This window comes from Oryctolagus cuniculus, chromosome 7 (assembly GCF_964237555.1).
Source record: "Oryctolagus cuniculus chromosome 7, mOryCun1.1, whole genome shotgun sequence".
Classification (NCBI taxonomy): Eukaryota; Metazoa; Chordata; class Mammalia; order Lagomorpha; family Leporidae; genus Oryctolagus; species Oryctolagus cuniculus.
The window spans coordinates 56,712,257-56,734,924 of record NC_091438.1 but is presented as its reverse complement, the minus strand read 5'-3'; the positions used below and the strand labels follow the sequence as shown (position 1 = coordinate 56,734,924).

The following is a 22,668-nucleotide window of genomic DNA, read 5'->3' as shown; positions in this document are numbered from 1 at the left end:
GCAACATTTACTCATTCTTTCAAAACCATATTCTAGGTTCCAGCTGTCTACCAGATACCATTGTATCTGAGTGCCCAGCACTCAGAAATCTAACCAAACTTAAATCAAAAAGACAAATATTCATTCCAGTGTACAAAATAAGTACAAATAAGCCTAACAGGTACAGTGATGGATCAATGAACTGGGTAAATTGGAAACAGAACTAGGAAACGATCAGTTTCATCTATGTGGGGAGTAAGGAGGAGGTAAAACTTCATTCAGAAATTATTTTGGCAGGTTACAAAAATGAGGAGATGTTTATGGGGAAGACAAAGGAAAAAGTAGGAAGAAGAGCATTTGCAAGGCCTGGGTGCTACCAGGAGCCCAGTTTGCTTAGGTATGTCTGGCAAAGAAAGCCCAAGGAGCAGAGTATGCACGGACACTTACGGCCCTAACAGGAAGCTGGGGTTGATAGTATAAATGATAGAGAGCCCAGAAAGGTTTTATCAATAGGGAAAGTATTATTGGGCTTGTGTTTTAGGAAGATTTTCCTGGTAGGCTTTGGAGGAAGAATCAGGGGGGTATGTGGTTTGAGGAAGGGTTTACAATGTGAAGAGGAAACCAGTCGACACATTAGAGGAATCCAGCTGAGAGATGAGAAGAGAGTACATAAGCCAAAAATTCATTTTTGTACTAATTTACTTAGAATAAAAAATCATTTCCAAAGTAAAATTGCAGCCTTCTATAGGTTTAATGTTTAAAATTCATTTGTTTTTAGCAATTAAATCTAAATCTACCTTGGAAAAGATATGTACAGATAGAAATATTATGTGTAATTGACTTCATGCTTATTTAACTAGTTGTAATCTTTATCTTGACATTCCAGGCCATATTTAGAAAAATGAAAAACCAGGTATAAGCATAACAAAGCAGTAATTTAAATTAATATTACTATATATAATCCCTTTCTACAGATATCTCATTCATAGCTTGATAGCTTCTTTTTTAAATTTTTTTTTATTTTTTTAATTTATTTTTTAAGGAATGCAAATTTCATAAGTACAACTTTAGGAATATACTTATTTTTCCCACCATACCCACACTCCCACCCACACTCCTACCTCTTCCTCCTCCCTCTCCCCTTGCCAGTCCCATTCTCCATTAAGATCCATTTTCAATTAACTTTGTACACGGAAGACCAACTCTGTACTAAGTAAAGATTTCAACAATTTGCACACACATGCACACACACAAAAAAAACTGTTTGAGAACTAGTTTTACAGTTAACTCTCATAATACAACTCATTGGGGACAGAGGTCCTGCATGGGAAGTTAGTGCACACTGACTCTTATTGTTAACAATTAGCACTCTTATGTATGACATCAGTGACCACCCGAGGCTCTTGACATGAGCTGCATAGGCTATGGAAACCTTTTGAGTCCACAAACTCCGTCAGTATTTGGACAAGACCATAAGCAAAGTGGAAGTTCTAACCTCCCTTTAGAGAAAAGCATATCCTTCTTTGATGGCCACTTTCCAGTGGGGTCTCACTCACAGAGATCCTTCATGTAGAGCATTTTTGCCACAGTGTCTTGGCTTTCCATGCCTGAAATGCTCTCATGGGCTTTTCAGCCAGACCAGGAAGCCTTTGGTCTGATTTTGAGGTCCTAGTGTTACTTAAGCGATTGTCATTCTATGAGTCTGCTATGTGGACTGCTTCCCTTGTTGGACATTCTCTCCTTTTTAATTCTACCTATTTTTATCACCAGGCACTTGATCCTATTTATATGATCACACTTTAACACTTAATCCTAACTATATGTTCACTTTAACACTTAATATTATCAGTTTAGTGATTAAGATGGCATTTTTGCCACCAAACTTAATGGGACTTGGAGTCCCATGACAAGTCTTTAAATTACTTACTTTTAGAAGTAAGTCCATAGGAATGTATGCAGAACTATACAACTTTACAGTTATAAACTTTCTCCTCCCTCTCTTATTCCCACTCTTATTTTTAACTGAGATCTATTTTCAGTTGACTTTATGCCATATGATTAACTCTATGTTAAGAGTTTAACAAGAGCGTGAAGAAGGGGGGAAAAAAAACAAGAAAAACAAAACTGTTCCTCAACATCAGGACAAGGGCAGCTCAAGTCATCCCTTCTCAAAGTGTCAATTTCACTCACAGATTGGAGAAAACATATGGAATTTGTCCTTTTGGGACTGGCTTATTTCACTAAGTATAATGTTTTCCAGATTCATCCATTTTGTTGCAAATGACCAGATTCTATTTTTTACTGCTGTATAGTATTCCATAGTGTACATATCCCATAATTTCTTTAACCATTCTTTGGTTGACAGGCATTTAGGTTAATTCCATGTCTTAGGTATTGTGAATTGAGCTGTAATAAACATGGAGGTGCAGATATCTCTTTTGTTTAGATAGATTCTTAATATTGGTATAAACTCTGTAGTCCCATAAATTAAGTGAACTGAGTTAATGACCTCTGTAGTCTCTAAAGTTCTATGTGTCCAATAGGAAGCATTTCTCAAGAGGCTGCTTCTGAAGAACATTGTCAGGAATTCATCCTACATCCTTCTTGCCTCATTTGCTTTTGTCTCTTTTTCTTTTTCTTTTTCTTTTTTTTTTTTTTTTTGTATTTCCTTGATATGTTTCTCTTTTTCTCTTTATAGTAAGTATTTCTTTCTTGTAAATAACATTCATGTTTTCCCAGAGATAAAATCTTGTCATGAGATAGGTTTTCCTGACTTAATATGTGGCGATATGAGAACTGCCCTCTGGGAGCAGGATTCTGTGTGTTAAGAGCCTGCACTGTGGACATCAAGCTGGGTTGGAATCTCAGCTCCACCGTTTCCTTGCTCTGTCAGACTGGGCAAGTTACTTGGGCCCTCAGGTTTCCCACCTAGAAAATGAGACCAATAATAGGTGTTAGCTCTTTGTATTTTCCTTTACAATACTATCCTTTTGTAAAACTAGTGTAAGTAAGTAGTTATATGGAATAAATTCTGAGACAAAGGTATTTTTTTTAAGAGTAGAAATAGGCACTTTTATGGGCTATCTTTATGCTCAGATATAAAATACATTACCCAAGTGTTGTGTTAGATCATTTGCACCTATCAAATATAAACTCAAATAGGAGAATTCTGGATTTAAATGTGATTGGACAGCATTAGAAGTTAGTGTCAGTGTAATACTGAGTGCATGGAAGTAGGGATAAACATTCCTAAATAATCCTGATTCAGTTTTGTTTATTGCTCAAAACAAAGATTTATAATTGAATTATGTATGTGCTATGCTCTTGTGTAAATTTTCACATATCAAAAATTCCTGGGATTAAAGTTAAATTATATTATCCTACTAAAGATTGAATTTTGTTTTGTTCTAATCCTTTTAAAATATAAGTATCTATTTTATATTTCCTGTTTTTCCTTAGCACCAAACACCAAAGATTTGGATGTCTTTCTTCGGAAACAGGAATCAGGGTTTGGCTTCAGGGTGCTAGGAGGAGATGGCCCCGACCAATCTGTAAGTGTAAGCACTTTGGAGCATGGCTGCTTTCATTAAAATTTTTGAGTAGTAATTTGGTAGAACGTGGTGTGTTTTGTTTTGTTTTGTGTTTTTTTTTTTTTTAAGTTTTATTTTTCTATTAGTTTCGCTGATATGAAGAACAACTGCATTCCTATGAGTATCATAGTCCCTCCATTAGTGTGGTGTAGTTGAGGCTAAAAACTGTAGGTAAACACTGAATGTGTCAGGTATAAATTGCACAGTGATTAATTTACTTCTCTTTGTAAATGAGTAAAGCTTATTTTAATTTATTATGTACGTTGCCTTTGTTAAACAGATCCTAAGACAGTTTCCTTCTCATCTTTGTCCTTCAGTATCCTAACCAGAAATACTGTATCACCTGAATACTCCATGAATAATTGGCTGAGCCTGTGCATATTACTTCACCTAGTCTTAATAATGGGTTTGCATTTGCATACTCAGTACTTTACATGTCCTTTCATCTCTAAAGCCAGAGGAATACAAAATAACTAATATGTCCAGAAGGCATAAGGGCTATATTTGCAAAGCATTTATTATCTAGAATTTTGGGGCAAGTGTTGTGGTGCAGCAGTTGAAGCTATTGCTTAAGACACCCGAATCCCATATTAGAGTGCTGGGTCAATCCAGCTTCCTGCTCATGCATCCTGTGAGGCAGCATATGGTGATTCTCCAGGTGGGCGACCCAGATGGAGTTCAGGGATCCTGACTATGGTGGGTATTCAAGGAATGAACCAGCAGATGGAGGATCTCTCTCTTTTTCTCTCTATTAGTCTGCCTTTGAAATAGATAAATGTTTTTGAAGACTGCTTAAGTGTATATTTATTTAACAACTAAACTCTAGAAATTTGTTTAGACATGATTCTCACATGAAATTAGAGAACAGATGCAGTGGGTTTTGTTTTTCAGTTTTGCCCTTGGTTTAAATGATAGCAAAGTAAAGTACTTTGTGGAATTTTAGAACATATTTACATTTTCTTTTCTAAAAAACAATTTATTTTATTTACGTGAAAGGCAGAGTTACAGAGAAAGAGGGAAATACAGAAAGAGAGGGTTCATTCAGCAAATGGCCACTGCAGTTGAGATGGTGCCAGGCCAAAGCCAGGAGCTCAGGGCTCAATCTAGCACTCGGGCTTTCTTTCACTGCTTTCCTGATTTCATCAGCAGGGATCTAGATCGACGTGGAGCAACTGGGACTTGAACTGGCACTGATATGGGATGCCAGTGTCACAGGCGTTGCTTAACCTGTTACACCACAATACTGGCCCCATTTTTTTTGGTGTAATGTAAAAGAACACTACATTGTTATGCTTAAAAGTTGGGTGAATAGCAATAATCCTTGGGGGTTTTTTTTTTTTTTTAAGATTTATTTTATTTACTTGAAAGAGTTAGAGAAAGAGGTCTTTTTTTTTTTTTTATGGTGAAAAAACATATATTTAGAATTAGCCAGCTGGACTCCGTTCAGCTGATCCCAGTTTTGTTGGCAGCGTCCAGAGCATCATAGTCAGGAGCCAGCCGCACACACGCCTTCTTCTCTACGTCAGGTCTGATCAGGGTGTTGACTTTGGCCACATCAGTGTCATAGAGTTTCTTCACAGCTTGTTTGATCTGGTGCTTGTTGGCCTTGACATCCACAATGAACACCAGTGTGTTGTTGTCTTCTATCTTCTTCATGGCCGACTCCGTGGTCAGGGGGAACTTGATGATGGCATAGTGGTCAAGCTTGTTTCTCCTGGGGGCGCTCTTCCGAGGGTATTTGGGCTGCCGTTGGAGGCATAGTGTCTTGGGCCGCCAGAAGGTGGGGGACGTGCAGATCTTCTTCTTCTTGTGGCTATGGACGCCTTTCAGCACTGCTTTCTTGGCCTTCAAGGCCTTCGCTTTGGCTTCAACTTTAGGAGGGGCAGGAGCTTCCTTCTTCACCTTCGGCACCATCTTGGGGAAAAGGAAAGAGGTCTTCTATCCACTGGTTCATTCACAAATGGCCCTCAGCCAGAGCTGAGCCAATTGAAAACCAGGATCCAGGAGCTTCTCCCAGGTCTCCCACGTGGATACAGGGGCCCAAGCACTTGGGCTATCCTCTACTGCTTTCCCAGATGCATTAGCAGGGAGCTGAGTCAGAAGTGGAGCAGCCAGGCCTCAAACTGACACCCATATGGGATGCTGGTACCACGAGCGGTGGCTTTACCTGCTGTGCCATAGCACCAGACCTGCATAGCAATCATCTTTTAAAATGATAGGCTTCTTTCTTTTTCTGAATAGAATATTTGATTTATATAGTGTAATATTAGTAATAATAGTATATTTAGTCATATCGGTTACAATTTCAATAATCATTGAATATACATAAAATTTAAGACAGGTTACCCTGTATAGGACAAATGTAAGATATTTTTATTTTTTTGATGGTGTATGCATTTTTGTTTCTATTGGTTCCTATTTTGTTGATACTCATATTGTTCACTGAGACATTTTAAGAATTTATCTGTTGTTTAAACTTGGGAGAACCTTTCTTTATTTTTAAATGTTAGGTTTTAGCAACTCTGAAACTAGCCTAACATTCAAGGTTGCCTAATTATAGGATTCTAATTGTTAGTGAGCAGAATGAACCAGATCTTCTCAACTAGATGCAAATGAACCTCGGGCTACTTTGTTCCCTTTGATACTTAGGAAGGAGAAGTATTTCTCTGTTGTGCACTGTTAGCCATAGGTGATAGGAGTATTCTAAGAATGGACCCAGTTACTGTGAATAATGTGTAGAAAATCTTTGCTGGGGCTAGTGCTGTGGTGTAGCGGGTTAAGCCACCTGTAGCACCAGCATCCCATATGGATGCCAGTTTGAGTCCCGGCTGCTCTACTTCCTATCCAGCTCCCTGCTGGTGTGCCTGGGAAAGCAGTGGAAGATGGCCCAGATGCTTGGAACCCTGACCCACATGGGAGATCCAAATGAAACTCCTGGCTCCTGGCTTTCGACTAGCCCAGATCTGGCTGTTGGGGGCCATTCGGAGAGTGAATCAGCAGATGGAAGATTCTCCCCCCTCGTTTTCTCCCTCCCTCCTTCTCTTTCTCCCTCCCTCCCTCTCTCTCTCCCTTTCCCTCTCTCCCTCTCTTCTCTCTCTCTTCCTCTCTCTCTTTCTAATTCTGCCTTTCAAATAAATAAATAAATCTTAAGAAACTCATTCACTTCTAATAGCTACTCCATAGAATTACTTTTCTGAGTTTTATGTTTTGTTTCATTGTAGTAATGATGGTGCTTCTTAAGTTATTCAACAATTTTATATTCTCTACTGTCCTTCTACTCAAAGGATCCAGATGGGATTATGTGATACAGAATGGTTATTTAAAGTGCATTTTGAAGAATGGGCACTTTGTAAGATACCATCTTTCTAAAATATGTCTATTTTCATAACTGAACTGCAAAATCTGCTGTTTTTCCCAGTGCTGAGTCAAGAAGTCTCTAACTCTTCAACTGATCTGAGTAGACCATACAGACCAACCTACACTTTGTTATCTTATCAGATATATATCGGAGCCATTATTCCTCTGGGAGCAGCTGAGAAAGATGGTCGACTGCGTGCAGCTGATGAGCTGATGTGCATTGACGGAATTCCTGTTAAAGGGAAGTCACACAAGCAAGTCTTGGACCTAATGACGACTGCTGCTCGCAATGGCCATGTGTTGTTAACTGTCAGAAGGAAGATCTTCTTTGGAGGTATATAGACTTTTCCTGCTCTTAAAAGTTAAAAAAAAAAATCAAAAAGACTGAGTTCATTTTCCGTGTGATTTTTCAGGTTGTTTTATATGTTTAATAGTACATGAGATGGCCGGCGCCGCGGCTCACTAGGCTAATCCTCTGCCTTGCGGCGCCGGCACACCAGGTTCTAGTCCCGGTCGGGGCGCCGGATTCTGTCCTGGTTGCCCCTCTTCCAGGCCAGCTCTCTGCTGTGGCCAGGGAGTACAGTGGAGGATGGCCCAAGTGCTTGGGCCCTGCACCCCATGGGAGACCAGGATAAGTACCTGGCTCCTGCCATCGGATCAGCGCAGTGCGCAGGCCGCAGCGTGCTGGGCCGCAGCAGCCATTGGAGGGTGAACCAACGGCAAAGGAAGACCTTTCTCTCTGTCTCTCTCTCTCACTGTCCACTGTGCCTGTCAAAAAAAAAAAAAAAAAAAAAAAAGTACATGAGATGATCTATTTGGTGTGTTCCAGGTCTTGTGGAAAGATTTGTAAAGTTAAACAGATCCAGAAATAACACTATCCCCCCCCCCCCAAAAAAAAGGGATTTGGGGCCTATATATTAAGATTACATTAACATTTTAGTGATCTGTTTTTTTAAAAAACAAAAATAGTTACTAAGTCCTACAAAGATATCTCATTAACCAGATATCAGGGTTAGCACTGAGTGTAGAAGGTTAAGCCACCACCTGTAGCACTGGCATCCCATATGGGCTGGTTCGAGTCCCAGCTGCTCCACTTCCAATCCAGCTCTCTGCTATGGCCTGGAAAAGCAGCAATAGATGACCCAAGTCCTTGGGCCCCTGCACCCACATGGGAGACCTGGATGAAGCTCCTGGCTCCTGGCTTCAGCCTGGCACAGTCTCAGCCGTTGCAACCATTTGAGGAGTGAACCAGCAGTTGGAAGATCTCTGTCTCTCCTTCTCTCTCTGTATTTCTGCATTTCAAATAAATTAGCAAATAAATAAACACTTTTTAAAAAACAAATATGAGAAGATCTTGGATACTAATGAAACTCCAAATTCAAGTAAAGTGAAATGTATTGACCAAAGAAGTTTTGGTAAACAATAACACTTTTTACTGTTTACTTTTTAGTTACTTGAAAGGCATAGTGACAGAGAGAGAGAGAGAGCGTGAGAGAAATCTTCCATCAGGTGGTTCATTCTCCAAGTGCCCATAATAATAGCCAGGGCTAAGCCAGACTGAATCTAGTATCCCAGAGCTACCACATCCTGATTTCTCATGTGAGTGGTAGGACCCAAGCACTTGAGCTGTCATCCACTGCCTCTCAGGATGCATTACTAGGAAGCTACATCAAAAGCAGAGGAGCTGAGACTTGAACTAGCTCTACAATATGGACTAACTTAACCTGCTGCACCATGACACCTGTCCCTGATGTAAGATTTATTGAGTACTTTCTATGTACCAGATACATGGATCATGTATTTCATCTTTACAACACAGTGATATAAATTCTACAGATATCTGATTCTATAATTACAGAAAGGTTGAGCAAAATTCAGTTTAATTGCAGAACCCAGGATCTAAATCATTACATTTGGATATGAACATATCTCACATATCCCATCAGCATCTATGTGAACGTTAAATAGGAATTTTTAACATGTGAATTCTTGCCACCTTAAAATTTTAAAGAGACAACTCTGCAGCATAAAAATATGAGCCTCATGAATGGAAGAATTTTAATCCATTGAGCTATCTGCTATATCCCCAGTACCTAGTAGAGCACCTGCCTGGCACAAAGTAGGCATTGATAAATATTTGTTAACTTGATGGATATTTATATGACTCTTTTTTCCCCAGAAACCTTTTATTTAAGCTATACAAATTTTGTTTCATATACACAACCTTAGGAACATAGTGATTCTTCCCTCCATACCCGCATGCTCACCCTTCTTCCTCCTTCCTCTCCTATGCCCATTCTTGTTTTATACTAAGATCTATTTATACACATAAGATTAACTCTATACTAAATAGTTCAACAAATAGTATGAGGGAAAAAAATGTTCTTCAGTGGTCGAGACAAAGGCTGTTCAAAATCATAGCATCCCAAACTGTCAATTTCACTTCTATACATTACCTTTTAGGTGCTCTATTAGTTACCATAGATTAGGGAGAATATATGGTGTTTGTACTTTTGGGACTGGTTTATTTCACTTATGATGTTTTCCAGTTTCATTCATTTTGTTGCAAATGACAGGATTTCACTTTTTTTAACCACTGTGTAATAGTCCATGGTGTACATATCCCATAGTTTCTTTTTTTTTTCCAGTGCATTCTCAGCCCATGCTGCTTTACTGCTAAAAAGTATAAAAGTGTGTATATATATATATATACACACACACACATATATATATACACACACATATATATACACATATATATGTATGTATAAAAGTACATATATATATATTTGTATGTATGTATACAGACACAGACACAGGTGCAGAGTTTCCAACTCTTACAATTCTATCAAAGAATAAAATTTCTGCAGAAATCACAGAGATGCATAGATTATAAAATAAGCTGTCTTTGTAATACTTTAAACATATTCAATGAAATTATTTTAACATAACCAGTGGTGCAGTGGAGAATATGCAGTACAAGCAAGCACAGTAAGCACCTCCTGCACTGGGAGGACAGTAAATAAACTGCAATGTGAAGGACACTCTGATAGCCATAGTTTCTTTATCCAGTCTTCAGTTGAGGACATTTGGGTTGATTCCATATCTTAGCTATTGTGAATTGAGCTGCAGTAAAATGGGGGTGCAGATAACTCTTTCAAATGCTGATTTCATTTCCCTTGGGTAAATTCTCAGCAGTGGGATGGCTTGGTCATATGGTAGGTCTATATTCGGATTCTGAGGTATCCCCATACTGTCTTCCACAGTGGCTGTACCAGTTTACAAATTCCCACCAACAGTGGATTAGGCTACCCACATCCTCACCAGCATTTGTTGTTTGTTGATTTCTGTATGAAAGGTATTCTAAGGGGGTGAGGTGAAACCTCATTGTGGTTTTCATTTACATTTCCCTGACAGCTGGTAATCCTGAGCATTCTTTCTTGTGTCAGTTGGCCATTTGAATTTCCTCTTTTGAGAAATGTCTGTTTAAGTTTTTGCCCATATCTTAACTGGGTTGTTTGGTTTTTTGTTGTATAATTTCTTGATCTCTTTGTATATTCTGGTTATTAATCCTTTATCAGTTACGTATTTGCAAATAATTTCTCCCATTCAGTTGGTTGCCTCTTCACTTTCCTGAGTGTTTCTTTTGCAGTACAGAGCGTCTCAATTTGATGTAATCCCATTTGTCCATTTTGGCTTTGATTGCCTGTGCCTCTGGGGTGTTTTCTAAGAACTCTTTGCCTGTGCCAATATCTTGCAGAGTTCCCCCAGTTTCTCTAATAATTTGATGATATCAGGTTGTAGTTTTAGGGTTTTGATCCATTTTGAGTGGATAAAGCCACGACCTGCATTGCTGCATCCCATATGGGTGACAGTTCAAGTCCTGGCTGCTCCACTTCCAATCCAGCTCTCTGCTATGGCCTGGGAAAACAGTAGAAGATGGCCCAAGTCCTCTGCACCCGCATAGGAGACCTGGAAGAAGCTCCAGGTTCCTGACTTTGGATCTGGCCAGCTCCGGCCATTGCTGCCATTTGAGGTGTGAACCAGCAGATGAAAGACCTCTTTCTCTCTCTCACTGCCTCTTTCTGTAACTCTGCCTTTTAATAAATAAATCTTTTTTAAAAAATGGGGTTCTGTAGTTTTGATTGCAACATCCAAAGTAAAGGCCTGCCTGTCTTAGGAAATAGTTAGGCCTTTAGAGTTGAATATAAATTTTAATGCAATGTTTCACTAGTTTAGTTGTGCCGAAGTTGGGACATACATACTTACAGTAAAAACATGATGTTACACCACCTACAAGTTGGCTCTTCCCTGGAAAGCATCATGAAGAAGTGTCATAGTAGTATGATTATTTTTGAGGCATCTTTGCTAATTCGTTCTGTCCATACATCATGCCAAACAGATCCTTTATTTTTAATAATGACTGAGTATTGGTAGCATTTTGGTGAGATTCTAAAATGTATTTAAAATTCTATAAGTTTTAAAGGGCATGTTTGGTGCAGTAGTTAAGTTGCCACTTGGGACACCCTGCATCCCATGGTTCAAGTCCCATCTGCTCCACTTCCAGTCCAGCTTCCTGCTAATGCACATCCTGGGAGACAGCAAGTGATGGCTGAAACCCTGGGGTCCCTACCACTGATGTGGGAAACCCAGATGGAGTTCCAGGCTCGTGGTTTCAGCCTTTGCTCAGCCCTGAGCGTTGTGGGCAGTTGGGAATCAAATCAGAAAATAGAAGATCTCTTTGTGTGTCTGTGTCCATGCCTTTCAAATAAAATGAAAAAAAAAAAAAAAAAAAGTAAGTAAATAACTTTGAAAAAAAATAAAACTATATCCTTAAAAAAAATCTATAGGCTGGTGTTGTGCAGCAGATTGCCACCTATGACACTCAATAATCCCATTTGGGGAGTACCAGTGTGAGTCTTGGTTGCTCCAATTCCAGTCCATCTCCCTGATAATACAACTGGGAAAGCAACAGCGGATGTTCCAAATACTGGGCCTCTGCCTCCTACATGGAAGACCCAGATGGAGTTCTAGGGTCCTGGCTTCAACCTGGCCCAGTCCTGGTCACTGTGGCCATTTGGACAGTGAACCAGTGGATGGAAGATTTCTTTTTCTCTCTGTCTTTCCCTCTCTCTGCCTTTTAAATAAGTAAAATAAATTTAAAAAACAAACTTTGAGCCAAGGGACTTTATTAATAAGTATTCTTCAACCACAGTGTGTTGTGGTGGTTGTTAGTGATGTGTAACCAAATTATCACACAAAACTTGTCTTTAAAAAAAAAAATCAGGTCAAAGTTTCATCATTCTCAAATCCTGTTATTATCCTTGAATAACAGGAAAACAGTATGTTCTACTCCTTTAAGGACTATTCCTTATGACCTTATAATGCAAAAGAGAATTGGGCTTGTGTGGACAGCTTGTTACGGAAAAACTGCTAATGATGTGCTCGTCTATTATCAGCCAGGAAACCTCACCTGAAATGCACATTGTGAAAGACATTTTGTAGATGGTCAATGTTATAATGGAGCAGCATGTCTGCCCTGATGCTTTGACCTCCCAGACATCAGTGAGTTTCAGTCAGTGAACTAAAACATTGTAAAGTTGATTTAAAAAGAAAACTTACAAGGACTGGTGTTGTAGCATAGCTAGTAAAACCACTGCCTGCAATGCCAGCATCCCAGACAGATGCCAATTCTAGTCTTGGGTACTCCAGTTCTAATTCACTTCCCTCTTAATGGCCTGGGAAAAGCAGCAAAAGATGGCCCAAGTGTTTGGGACCGTGCCACACACATTGGAGATCCAAATGAAGCCGCTGACTCCTGGCTTTGGCCTCCAGATCAGCCATTGTGACTCTCTGAGGAATGAACCAACCAATGGAAGATTTTCTCTTTTTCTCTCTCCCCCTCCCTCTCCCTGTAACTCTTTCAAATAAATAAATATTTAAAAATAAAATAAGAAAGTTTACTGCATTGTTTATCGTTATCTACTTTTGTTAAAATGATTGGTCAAGGTGACAAACCTTGTGGAATTCTCTAAAACAATTTCAAGAAGAATTTTTAATTGTCAGATCTTACAAGTTTAAAAAACTTCTTTAAACTGAAATAATATTAGAGCATGAGTATTTTTCCAGTTATGTACTTCCAGTATTTCCAAAGTCAAATGCATGCTGCTGCTGCATGTATCTGCACTCAGACTAGGCCCTAAGTTCACAGGAAAGGCTGCTTTTCTATTCTTTGTGTCATTAGAAACTAAATTTTCTTGAGAGGTTTTGTACAAAAACACTTTAGTTACCAAAATTCATATTGCTCCAGAAATACCAAAATATTTCATGTGTATTACATGACAAAAAAATGTCATGTTTATTTCAGAGAAACAGTCTGAGGATGACAGCTCTCAAGCCTTCCTCTCAGCACAGAATGGATCTCCTCGCCTGAACAGGGCAGACCTTGTCCCAGCCAGGCCTGCTCCCCAAGATGCCTATGATGTCGTCTTGCAAAGAAAAGAAAATGAAGGATTTGGCTTTGTCATCCTCACCTCCAAAAACAAACCCCCTCCAGGAGGTAAGAGCTGTGGGATCCTATCCTCTCCCTCTGCCAAGGTCTGTTTTCTGGGCCTCCCTCTGGAGATTGCGAAACTAATTAGCAACTTCGTATAAACTGCCCTAGGGACTTACTTTTTAGTGGGGTCTGTGTGTGTGTGTGTGTGTGTGAGTGATTTTAAGTGACTTAAACCAAACCTTTTGGGTTTCAGGTTTACCTTTCATCTCAGATTCCATGAAATGTCTCGTTAATTCAGTTTGTCTCAAGGTTATTCTAAGTGTATCAGGGACACGACTGAATGGACTTGGTGAAAGAATGCTGACTTCTTTTAAATATAGGGGCATAGGTTTTTTTAAATTCGGAGAAATCATATATGTAGAAATGACCTAAATACTAAAAACAATTGAGAAAAGCACATTAATAGGAAAGTCTCAACCCAAATAAGTCTTGAATAGGTCTTTCATGTCATTCAATAGTATTTGCTATATTCTGCTATAAAATGCCCTATTGAATGATACGAAACAATCCTACCCTTCACATATGTTTCAATAAAAAGTCAAAAATTTGTCAGAACTTTCAAAACTAAATATCCTGAAGCACACTCAAGAGAACTTTCTCATCTGGGAGGAGTAAATATTCTGTCAGTTCTTTCAACAAAGAAAGGAATACACCTGGCAGGTTCAGAGCTGTTGTGGTTCAGCAAATGAAGCATTTGTCTTATCTTGATGTTTCTAGGAAATAGTAATCTTTAAATATTATTATAAAATCAACTCTATAAGGTGAGCACCAACCAGCACATTGATATTTATATATTACACTTCTCTGATAACTTTATTTTTCCAAGTCAAATGGTAAAAGTCTTTGACCACATGAAAATATCCCCTTGCCTTTCCCAGTAGACATGATTGTATCTCGGAGTGGTGAGAACCTTCTAGACTAGATAATTATTAAAACTCTAGTTAAAAAAGAAATCATTTCCAGGAAAGTATTGTACACCAAACTAATTTGCAAAAACTCTTGCTAAAATTATTACAGGTGTATCAAGGAAGAAGATTCTGTGACATGGATGAATTATTGCTATAGTATCAGGTCACTGCTCACTGATACTAGTTTCATTTTCCAAAAGCAGTTGCTATGGTAACACTTGGAACTGGAACTGTCACCAATGCTGTGAGGATGATTATGTGGCCTGTGTCAGAAAAATGAAAGAAAAGCAGCTTTTAGGTGGTTTTCATGCTGTATCATTGGAAATCAGTATTTCCAGAGACAACCATTAAGGATAATCATATTGTCATTCTAATACCTTACAATAATCCTAGACAATCAGATTAACAAAATTTGTAAAAGATTATTCCTCAGTGTGATGGAGGCTAACCACTTTGTGTAGTGAAGATGTTCCCTTTCTGGCATTGCAGAAATTAGGGAAGTAGTTTAGAGGAGTTCAGTAAAATAAGTTGCAAGCTTAAATATGTTTAACCATTTTTATGTTTGCTTATATTTCGAATTTTAATATAGTAAATATATTTCCTTTATGTATTCATGTATATTTAAACATTTTAAGTATTTTTAGTTATTTGCTTAATAGCATCTTACTATTTTGATGGCTTTGCCTGCATACATGTAGATCTCTGTATAAGGCAGTGTCATTAAGTGTTGGGTTCTATAATAGACAAACTTGGATTTGACCTTGCTTATATCTTTAAATAGCTGTCTGATCTTGGGAAAATTACCCTCCAAAAGCTCCATTTTCCTCTGTAAATGCGGGTGATAACACTCCCTGCCTCTCATAAGGGTGAGCATCAAACAAGATAATGGTGTGCAGTCTTTGGGCCAGATTTCCAGTCCTCTTAGCTTCTGTTGCCTGCTAGAGCTTCTGTTGCCATTGTTGTCATCATCATTAATTAGAAAATTGCCACTCTCTTGACCTTTTTTTTAAAAAAAAGCTTTAAAGTTTATCAATACTTAATAATGAGATGGGAAAGAAAGCCCAATTAAAATGTAAGATGTAAAATTAAAATGTAAAATGACAGGAAACGAGTGTTTGCAGCCCGTTAATTATCAACATGAATCGTAATTTAGACTTAAGATTGTTGGTGAATTTTATATAAAGTACTTGAGATTTTCACTCATGATGTAAAACCAGAATTTGTAATTTTACTGAAATGCTAATGAGTAATATCACCCAACACTGTGCCCTATAAGCATTCTCCCTGGACCTCCATGCATCTTGTGGATAGAAGAAGGGTCCTGGGGTGAGCATGGATGAGGAGCCATCAGTCAGACAGTAGTCACTGCAAACTGCAAAGGTTTTGTATAGAAAGGTGTTAGCACAGGTGAAAAGGCAGGAAACCTGTCTGTCAGAATAGATCATTCTTTATGGGTCTTGGCTGAGCTCTGCTCAACATAGTTTACTTCTTTCTTGTAATCATATGTATTTTTTTAAAGATTTATTTCTTTATTTGAAAGTCGGAGTTACAGAGAAGTAGAGTCACAGAGAGAGTGAGAGAGAGAGGGAGTGGTTTTCCATCCACTAGTTCACTCCCCAAATGGCAGCAATGGCCAAAGCTGAGCCAATCAAAAGCCAGGAGCCAGGAGCTTCTTCCAGGCTTCCCATATGGGTACAGGGGGCAAGTGCTTGGGTCATCTTCTGCTGCTTTCCCAGGTGCATTACCAGGGAGCTGGATGAGAAGTAGAGCAGCCTAATCATATGTATTTTCTGATGACATATGCCACAGGAAGAATTCCTCATAGCATCTTTAGTTGTGAAATTCTGAGATTCTCTACTGAGAAGCAGGGATCCAAATCAGGATCCTCACCGTGTGTCTGAATCAGGTGGGGAACGTCCAGCCCACGGGCCATATCTGCAAAACCATTTGGTCTGCTCCACCAAGGCCTCCACAGGCGGGAGGACTCAAAATTCAGTAAGTCACAGTGCATAACGAGTGGCGCCAGCATCCCATATGGACACTGGTTCGAATTCCAGCTGCTCCCTGCTAATGCTCCGGGAAAGCAGTGGAGCATGGCCCAAGTCCTTGGCCCTTGCACCCACATGGGAAACCCAGATGGAGCTCTCAGCTCCTGGCTTCAGACCAGCCCAGCTCTAACCACTGTGGCCATTTGGGGAGTGAACCAGCTGATGGAAGATCTCTCTGTCTCTCCCACTCTCTCTCTCTGTAACTCTGCCTTTCAAATGAATAAATAAATCTTCTTTAAATATTCAGTAAGTCTGTAGCAGACTAAATTTTAGTTTGATCATTTTGTGTGGCTCACGAATGATTTTGTAAATATCTAAATGGCCCTTGGCAGAAAAAAGGTTCCCCATCCCTGGCAGGGCCGAATGACCTGAGCTCTCAGGCAAGGCCTTTATTAAAGTGGGAAAGAACTTGGCTAGTTTTTGCTTTCAGTGCTTTTCAGAGCTTTTAGTGCTGTTCTTTCTTGTGGTATAATTTTCAATCCTGTTTAAAAAGGATTTCTTTGAGAAGGGGACATTTCCAGTTACTATGTTTCTTTTCCCGAAAAGAAATGCACTAAAGTGATCTCAGTAGCTGGACAGCCAGGCTGTGAGACAGATTTCAGTCACAAATGAATGAAGATGGGTATCTTGGCTTTATATCTGGAGACCTTGTATACCAACAAAAACAAGACAGTACTCTGGCTTTTCCATAACTGTGTATCCTCTAAGGGGTTACCTTGAAAATTTTCCTATTCCATTTTAAAAATATTCAGAAGTTACCTCTCTGCTAGTCTGTGTAATGTCTTTAACCATTTTGATGGTACCACTAAAAATGCCAACACAGTAACAACCTACTAGTTTTACCCTCCCTCACCCAGACAACTAAGACTTTGAAGTTGTATGTTACCATTTGTCAATCCCTTCTTACCATATTGCTCTCAAGGTGGCAGGGAATCACCAAGACTTCAGAGCTTAATCATGTTTGATGCTTTCCCAAGACTGAACAGACTCCTTGTAATGAACCAGGGAGCTGGAAGATTTTTTTTTTCTAGAATAAATACTATTTATGAGTAAACCTTTTCTAAGAAGGAGAATAACTGTGGTATTGATTTAGAAGGGTACCAGAGGCCACCTTGCGATTTGCCATATAGTTCTGATGTGCTACCTGTTTTACCACTAGCAAATTGGCTCATGATGCCAACACAGGACATGGCCCAACGTGCACTGACATTTTTCTAATTGCTTTGTTTGTAAGGAAAATGGAATTTTAGTATTTGACATAATTCTGAGCTAAAAGGCACTTGCTTCCAGTATTACCTTCCTCTATTTTAAGGTAAAAATCTCCCACTCTGTAATCCTAGAAGAACCAAGGCACTGTCGTCTATAGAGACATAAATCTTGGTAAAGAATAACTTTTCTGATCCAAATGAAGGTCTTTTAAAAAATCCTTGAGGCCAGCACTATGGTGCAGTTGGTTAAGCCACAGCCTGCAGCACTGGCATCCCATGTGGGCTCTCGTTCAAGTTCCAGATGCTCCATTTCCAATCCCGCTCCCTGCTAGTGCACCTAGGAAAGCAGTGGAGGACAGCCCAAGTCTTTGGGCCCCTGCACCCACGTGGGAGACCCTGAAGAAGCTCCTGGCTTCTGGCTTCAGCCTGGCCCAGCTCCGGTTTTAGTAGCCATTTGGGGAATGAGCCAGTGGATAGAAGATCTTTCTCTGTCTCTCCTCTCTCTGTGTAACTGTTTTCAAGTAAATAAAAATATGTTTTTAAAAAATCATTAATATACTCTAAGATATGATTCAGAAACACTGGCAAGGAGCATGTTTTACTAAGGAAATTAAATACAATTCACAGTGCCATCTAAAAATATTAATTCATATCAATCAGTAGTCAGCAGGAGTCCAAATGTCCAATAAGTTTACTAATCTAAACTAGGAAATTCTCAGAGAACATAAAAAGAGCATTTGTGTTGGGATACAAATGTTCCTTGTTGCATGGTGGAAGGTATTTTGTTTGACAAAATGTCCTGAATACCCAAGAACTGATTTGAAGCTAAAGTAATAGCAAGGTGTCTTAAAAATTAGTCTAGGAAAGCCCTTACCATTATGGCTAAAGATACAATAGAGTTGCACAGAGTCTTTGCACATGTGTTAGACTCAGACTTATGCATTCAGGGTAGAACTTTACCCATGAGCCAAGTAGTCTTAATGTTGAACATTTAATATTCTAGTTCTACTCAGCTTTTGAATTTTAAAACACCCAAGACACAAATAGAATTAATTTTTATGTAGACCAAAGTATGATTCATTTTAATGATTTTTTTTTAAGATTTATTTATTTATTTGAAAGTCAGAGTTACACAGAGAGAGAAGGAGAGGCAGAGAGAGAGAGAGAGAGAGAGAGGTCGTCCATCCAATGGTTCACTCCCCAATTGGCCACAACAACCCAAGCTGGGCCGGTCCGAAGCCAGGAGCCAGGAGCTTCTTCCCGGTCTCCCACGCAGGTGCAGGAACCCAAGGATTTGGGCCATCTTCTACTGCTTTCCCAGGCCATAGCAGAGGGCTGGATCGGAAGTAGAGCAAGCCAGGTCTCGAACTGGCACCCATATGGGATACCAGTGCTTCAGGCCAGGCCATTAACTCACTATACCACAGTGCCAGCCCCTATTTTAATGATTAATCATTTCACTATACCTCAATTCCTAACCAGTATCTACTGAGCCCTAAACTTAAGTTGGTTCCTTGTGAGAATAATTGTCCTCCCAACATAACCAGAGGTAGTCTCAGTTCTAAAATAGTAACAGTTCTAAAATAGCTAAAAACTTGACACAGCCAAAGTGGCCAACAGTGAACAAGATGTAAGATCAATGAGATTAGTAGCCCTTAAACAGGGTAATTCAGATGATGATATGAAAATTGAAAAAAGTTTCTGGTATGTGGAAAATAACAAATTTATTTTTTATGACTACAACTGTGTAAAGGTTATCTGTGATTATGATTATGAAAATAGTTGCATTTGGAAAGCTTGATGACATGTGATCTTTTCTGCCATATTGTAAAGGATTTTCTATTATGATGTTGAATTTTGAAATGATGGTAATGGTAAATTCAGTACTGCTAGATATATAATTGAAAAAGAGTAAAATGTTTCTCCTCCTAGTTATTCCTCATAAAATTGGCCGAGTCATAGAAGGAAGCCCAGCTGATCACTGTGGAAAGCTGAAAGTTGGAGATCATATCTCTGCAGTGAATGGGCAGTCCATTATTGAACTGTCCCATGATAACATTGTTCAGCTGATCAAAGATGCCGGTGTCACTGTCACACTCACGGTCATTGCCGAAGAAGGTAAGGAGCTGAAAGTTCTACCTCTCCCAAGCCGACATGAGGGGCACGGAGCCCGCAGAAGGCAACAGCCACCTTCAGCGTTTCCAGGATCGCTGCAATGACAGAGCTGTGTGTATACCCAGGAGGCTTATTTTTGCCTCTCCCATTTAACAACCTTAAAAGACAGTTTATTTTAAAGTTATCAGCAGCTCAAGAAAAATAATCCAGCTAGTGAGTGGTGGTCATTTGTTTATGTGCCAGAGAAGCTAGAACCCAGAAATGAAGGAGATTGGTGATACTTTTCAGATCTTATTTTCTTAAAATAACGTCTTGAGTCTTTGCCTCAGTGACAGGAAATCCTTTAAACAGTTCAAAGAAAGTCACTGTTAGCATCAACCATTTTATGTCATGCCCGTGCCAGGGTGTGCCTTTCCTGCCAGAGGGCAGGGCTTTGTTCTGGGCAGCTGCTTTTGAACAGGAGAAAGGGGAGTGGGCAGAAATGGCTGGTTAATAGGACATACAGCGCAAACTGGCAGCCCTGGGGTCTTACAGACACACTTAGTGTCTTGCCTTGCTTTGAGACTCCCTTTTGATCATGAGGAATTTCTAATTATGAACTATTTTGAACTAGTTCATGTACTTTGTTTATGAATTATAAGGTAATTATGGTGCAGTACTTATTTTCCTGGTTTTGCAAAACTAACAAAGATTAAAGATGAAAATGTACATAACTGCTTATATGCACAGGGTTCGTTTGATAATAATTGTCATTGCTTTACCTGCATGACTGGCTGCCTCATTCAGGTCTTTACTTAAAACTCATCCCTTAAGAAAATAATAACATATAGTAGGCACCTGGCTACCTGATACAGGCACTGCCCTAAATCCCTTACATATACTAACTCATGTGGTACAGTAATCCTATTCTTGCGGTTGAGGAAGCTGGGTGGGTCACAGAGCAGTAGAGAATTTGTCTATGATCATAAGACCAGTTACCAACAGAACTAATATTTGAATCAGGAAAGGCGCTGTGGCTCTAGACTGTTTTTCACTGATGTGCTCTCCTAACTCTGGTGTCTGACCCGCCCCCTGCTGCTCCAGTACTTTTATGATCCCTTGCCCTGCTTTACTGGTTCTTCATTGCACTTATATGTGAGATTGTTTATTGTTTGTATTATCTATCTCCCCGGCTGCTAGAATGCAAAGCCATAGGATTCATACAATTGGATGTTTTATAGAACAATGTTAGGCACCTAGCAAATGTTCAATAAAATGTTTTTAAAAGAAAAATGTCAAAAAAAAATTTTTTTTAAATGTTACCTGTGATTTAGGTCAGATTGTTTTTATTTCAATTTCTAGTCCATGGTCTCCACAACCCACATTCTACTCTTGGCATTTGTTCTGTGGCCCACAGAGAAAAGCAGGCCTTAGTTGCCATTTCAGGGTTGTTCTGAGAACAAGGTATGTAGTTCACTTGTGTATCACCACACCTGACAATAGGCACTACGTGACAGAAGCAGCTACAAGAGTGGCGCTAAAGGTAGCGTAGATAAGTCAAACCATCTGTAGAAAAGGACCAGTGATATTTTTCCCAAGTCCATTTCAGTGCAGTGTTTCTGAGATAAATAAAAATGAAGAAAGCTTTTAAAAAAACAAAGCTATCCAGTCAGGTTGTTATAAAATTATCTAAATACATGCTCTCAGTAGCTATACATGTCCTGTTGCTAACTGACCCGCACTTTGAGTAGCTTTGGGATAGTTTAGTAGGAAAAAGGAGAGAGAGACCATTTATTTCTCTTAAATATTTTGTTCCGGTATTACCATTTATTGTTTGGTGTTTTCTCTAAAAGCTTATCCAGAATTGCTCATCATTTTTTATTTTTTTAAAGGAAAACGTTTTTTAAAGATATTTATTTATTTGAAAGGCAGAGTTATAGCGAGAAAGGGAGGGACAAGGAGAGAGACCTTCCATCTGCTGATTCACTCTCCAGCTGGCTATAATGGCCAGGACTGGGCCAGGCAGAAACCCAGAGCTTCTTCTAGATCCCCGACATGGGTAATAGGGTCCAGGCACTTCGGCCATCTCCACTGATCTCCTGGATGCATTAGCAGGGAGCTGGGTTGGAAATTCAAATCAGCGCTAATATGGGATGCTGACATTGCTGATGACTGCTAACCCACTGCACCACAACACTGGCCCCTTGCTTATCACTGTGCTCGCAGTAAAAGTTTCCCTTGACATCTGGCCCAAATACTTCAGAACAGACTCAAGATTCCCTGTTTAAATGTTTATTTATTTATTTGAGAGGCATCACTACAGACAGAGAGGAGACAAAGAGGTCTTCCTTCCGATGGTTCATTCCCCCAAAAAGCTGCAACGGTCAGAGCTAGGCAGATCCGAAGCCAGGAGCCAGGAGCTTCTTCCAGGTCTCCCACGTGGGTGCAGGGGCCCAAGCAGTTGGACATCTTCCACTGCTTTCCCAGGCCATCAGCAGGGAACTGAATAGGAAGTGGAGCAGCCGGGACTCAAACTAGCGCCCATACGGGATGTCGGCGTTGCAGGCAGAGGCTTAACTTTCTACACCATAGCTCCAGCCCCAAGTTTCCTTGTTTAACTCAGTCAGTGTCCAGGAGAGATAGAAGGGGAGGAGACTCCCCAGCACATGCATGCTTAGAGTACATAGGCAGTCATGGCTTCTTAAAATATGATCACATTTGAGACATAAAGTCACACTTCAGTAACTACACATTATTTAATTATACTCAGGTTTTTTTTTTTTTAATACAAGTCTATAAAAGTAGAAATCACATACAAAAATACAGATTACTCTGACATGTTGGCAAACTAGCTTATGGCTGGACTTGAGTTTGAAGTATAGGCACTGTTACTGGGGGCATCTGGAAGTCAACGTCCAACCAGATCCT

The 22,668-nt window shown here is 39.5% G+C and overlaps 1 protein-coding gene across 3 annotated transcripts in view; it reads left to right on the top strand.

Annotated features, from left to right (window-relative positions):
- The window catches only part of MAGI3 (membrane associated guanylate kinase, WW and PDZ domain containing 3), a 297,604-nt gene that overhangs the window by 244,444 nt on the left and 30,492 nt on the right, over window positions 1-22,668 (top strand). For all 3 annotated transcript variants that reach the window (XM_017345962.3, XM_017345964.3, XM_017345963.3), the window contains exons 13-16: window positions 3,439-3,530; window positions 7,068-7,260; window positions 13,294-13,485; window positions 19,579-19,764. In XM_017345962.3, the coding sequence (XP_017201451.2) occupies window positions 3,439-3,530; window positions 7,068-7,260; window positions 13,294-13,485; window positions 19,579-19,764 (663 nt within the window). The remainder of the gene's footprint in view (window positions 1-3,438; window positions 3,531-7,067; window positions 7,261-13,293; window positions 13,486-19,578; window positions 19,765-22,668) is intronic.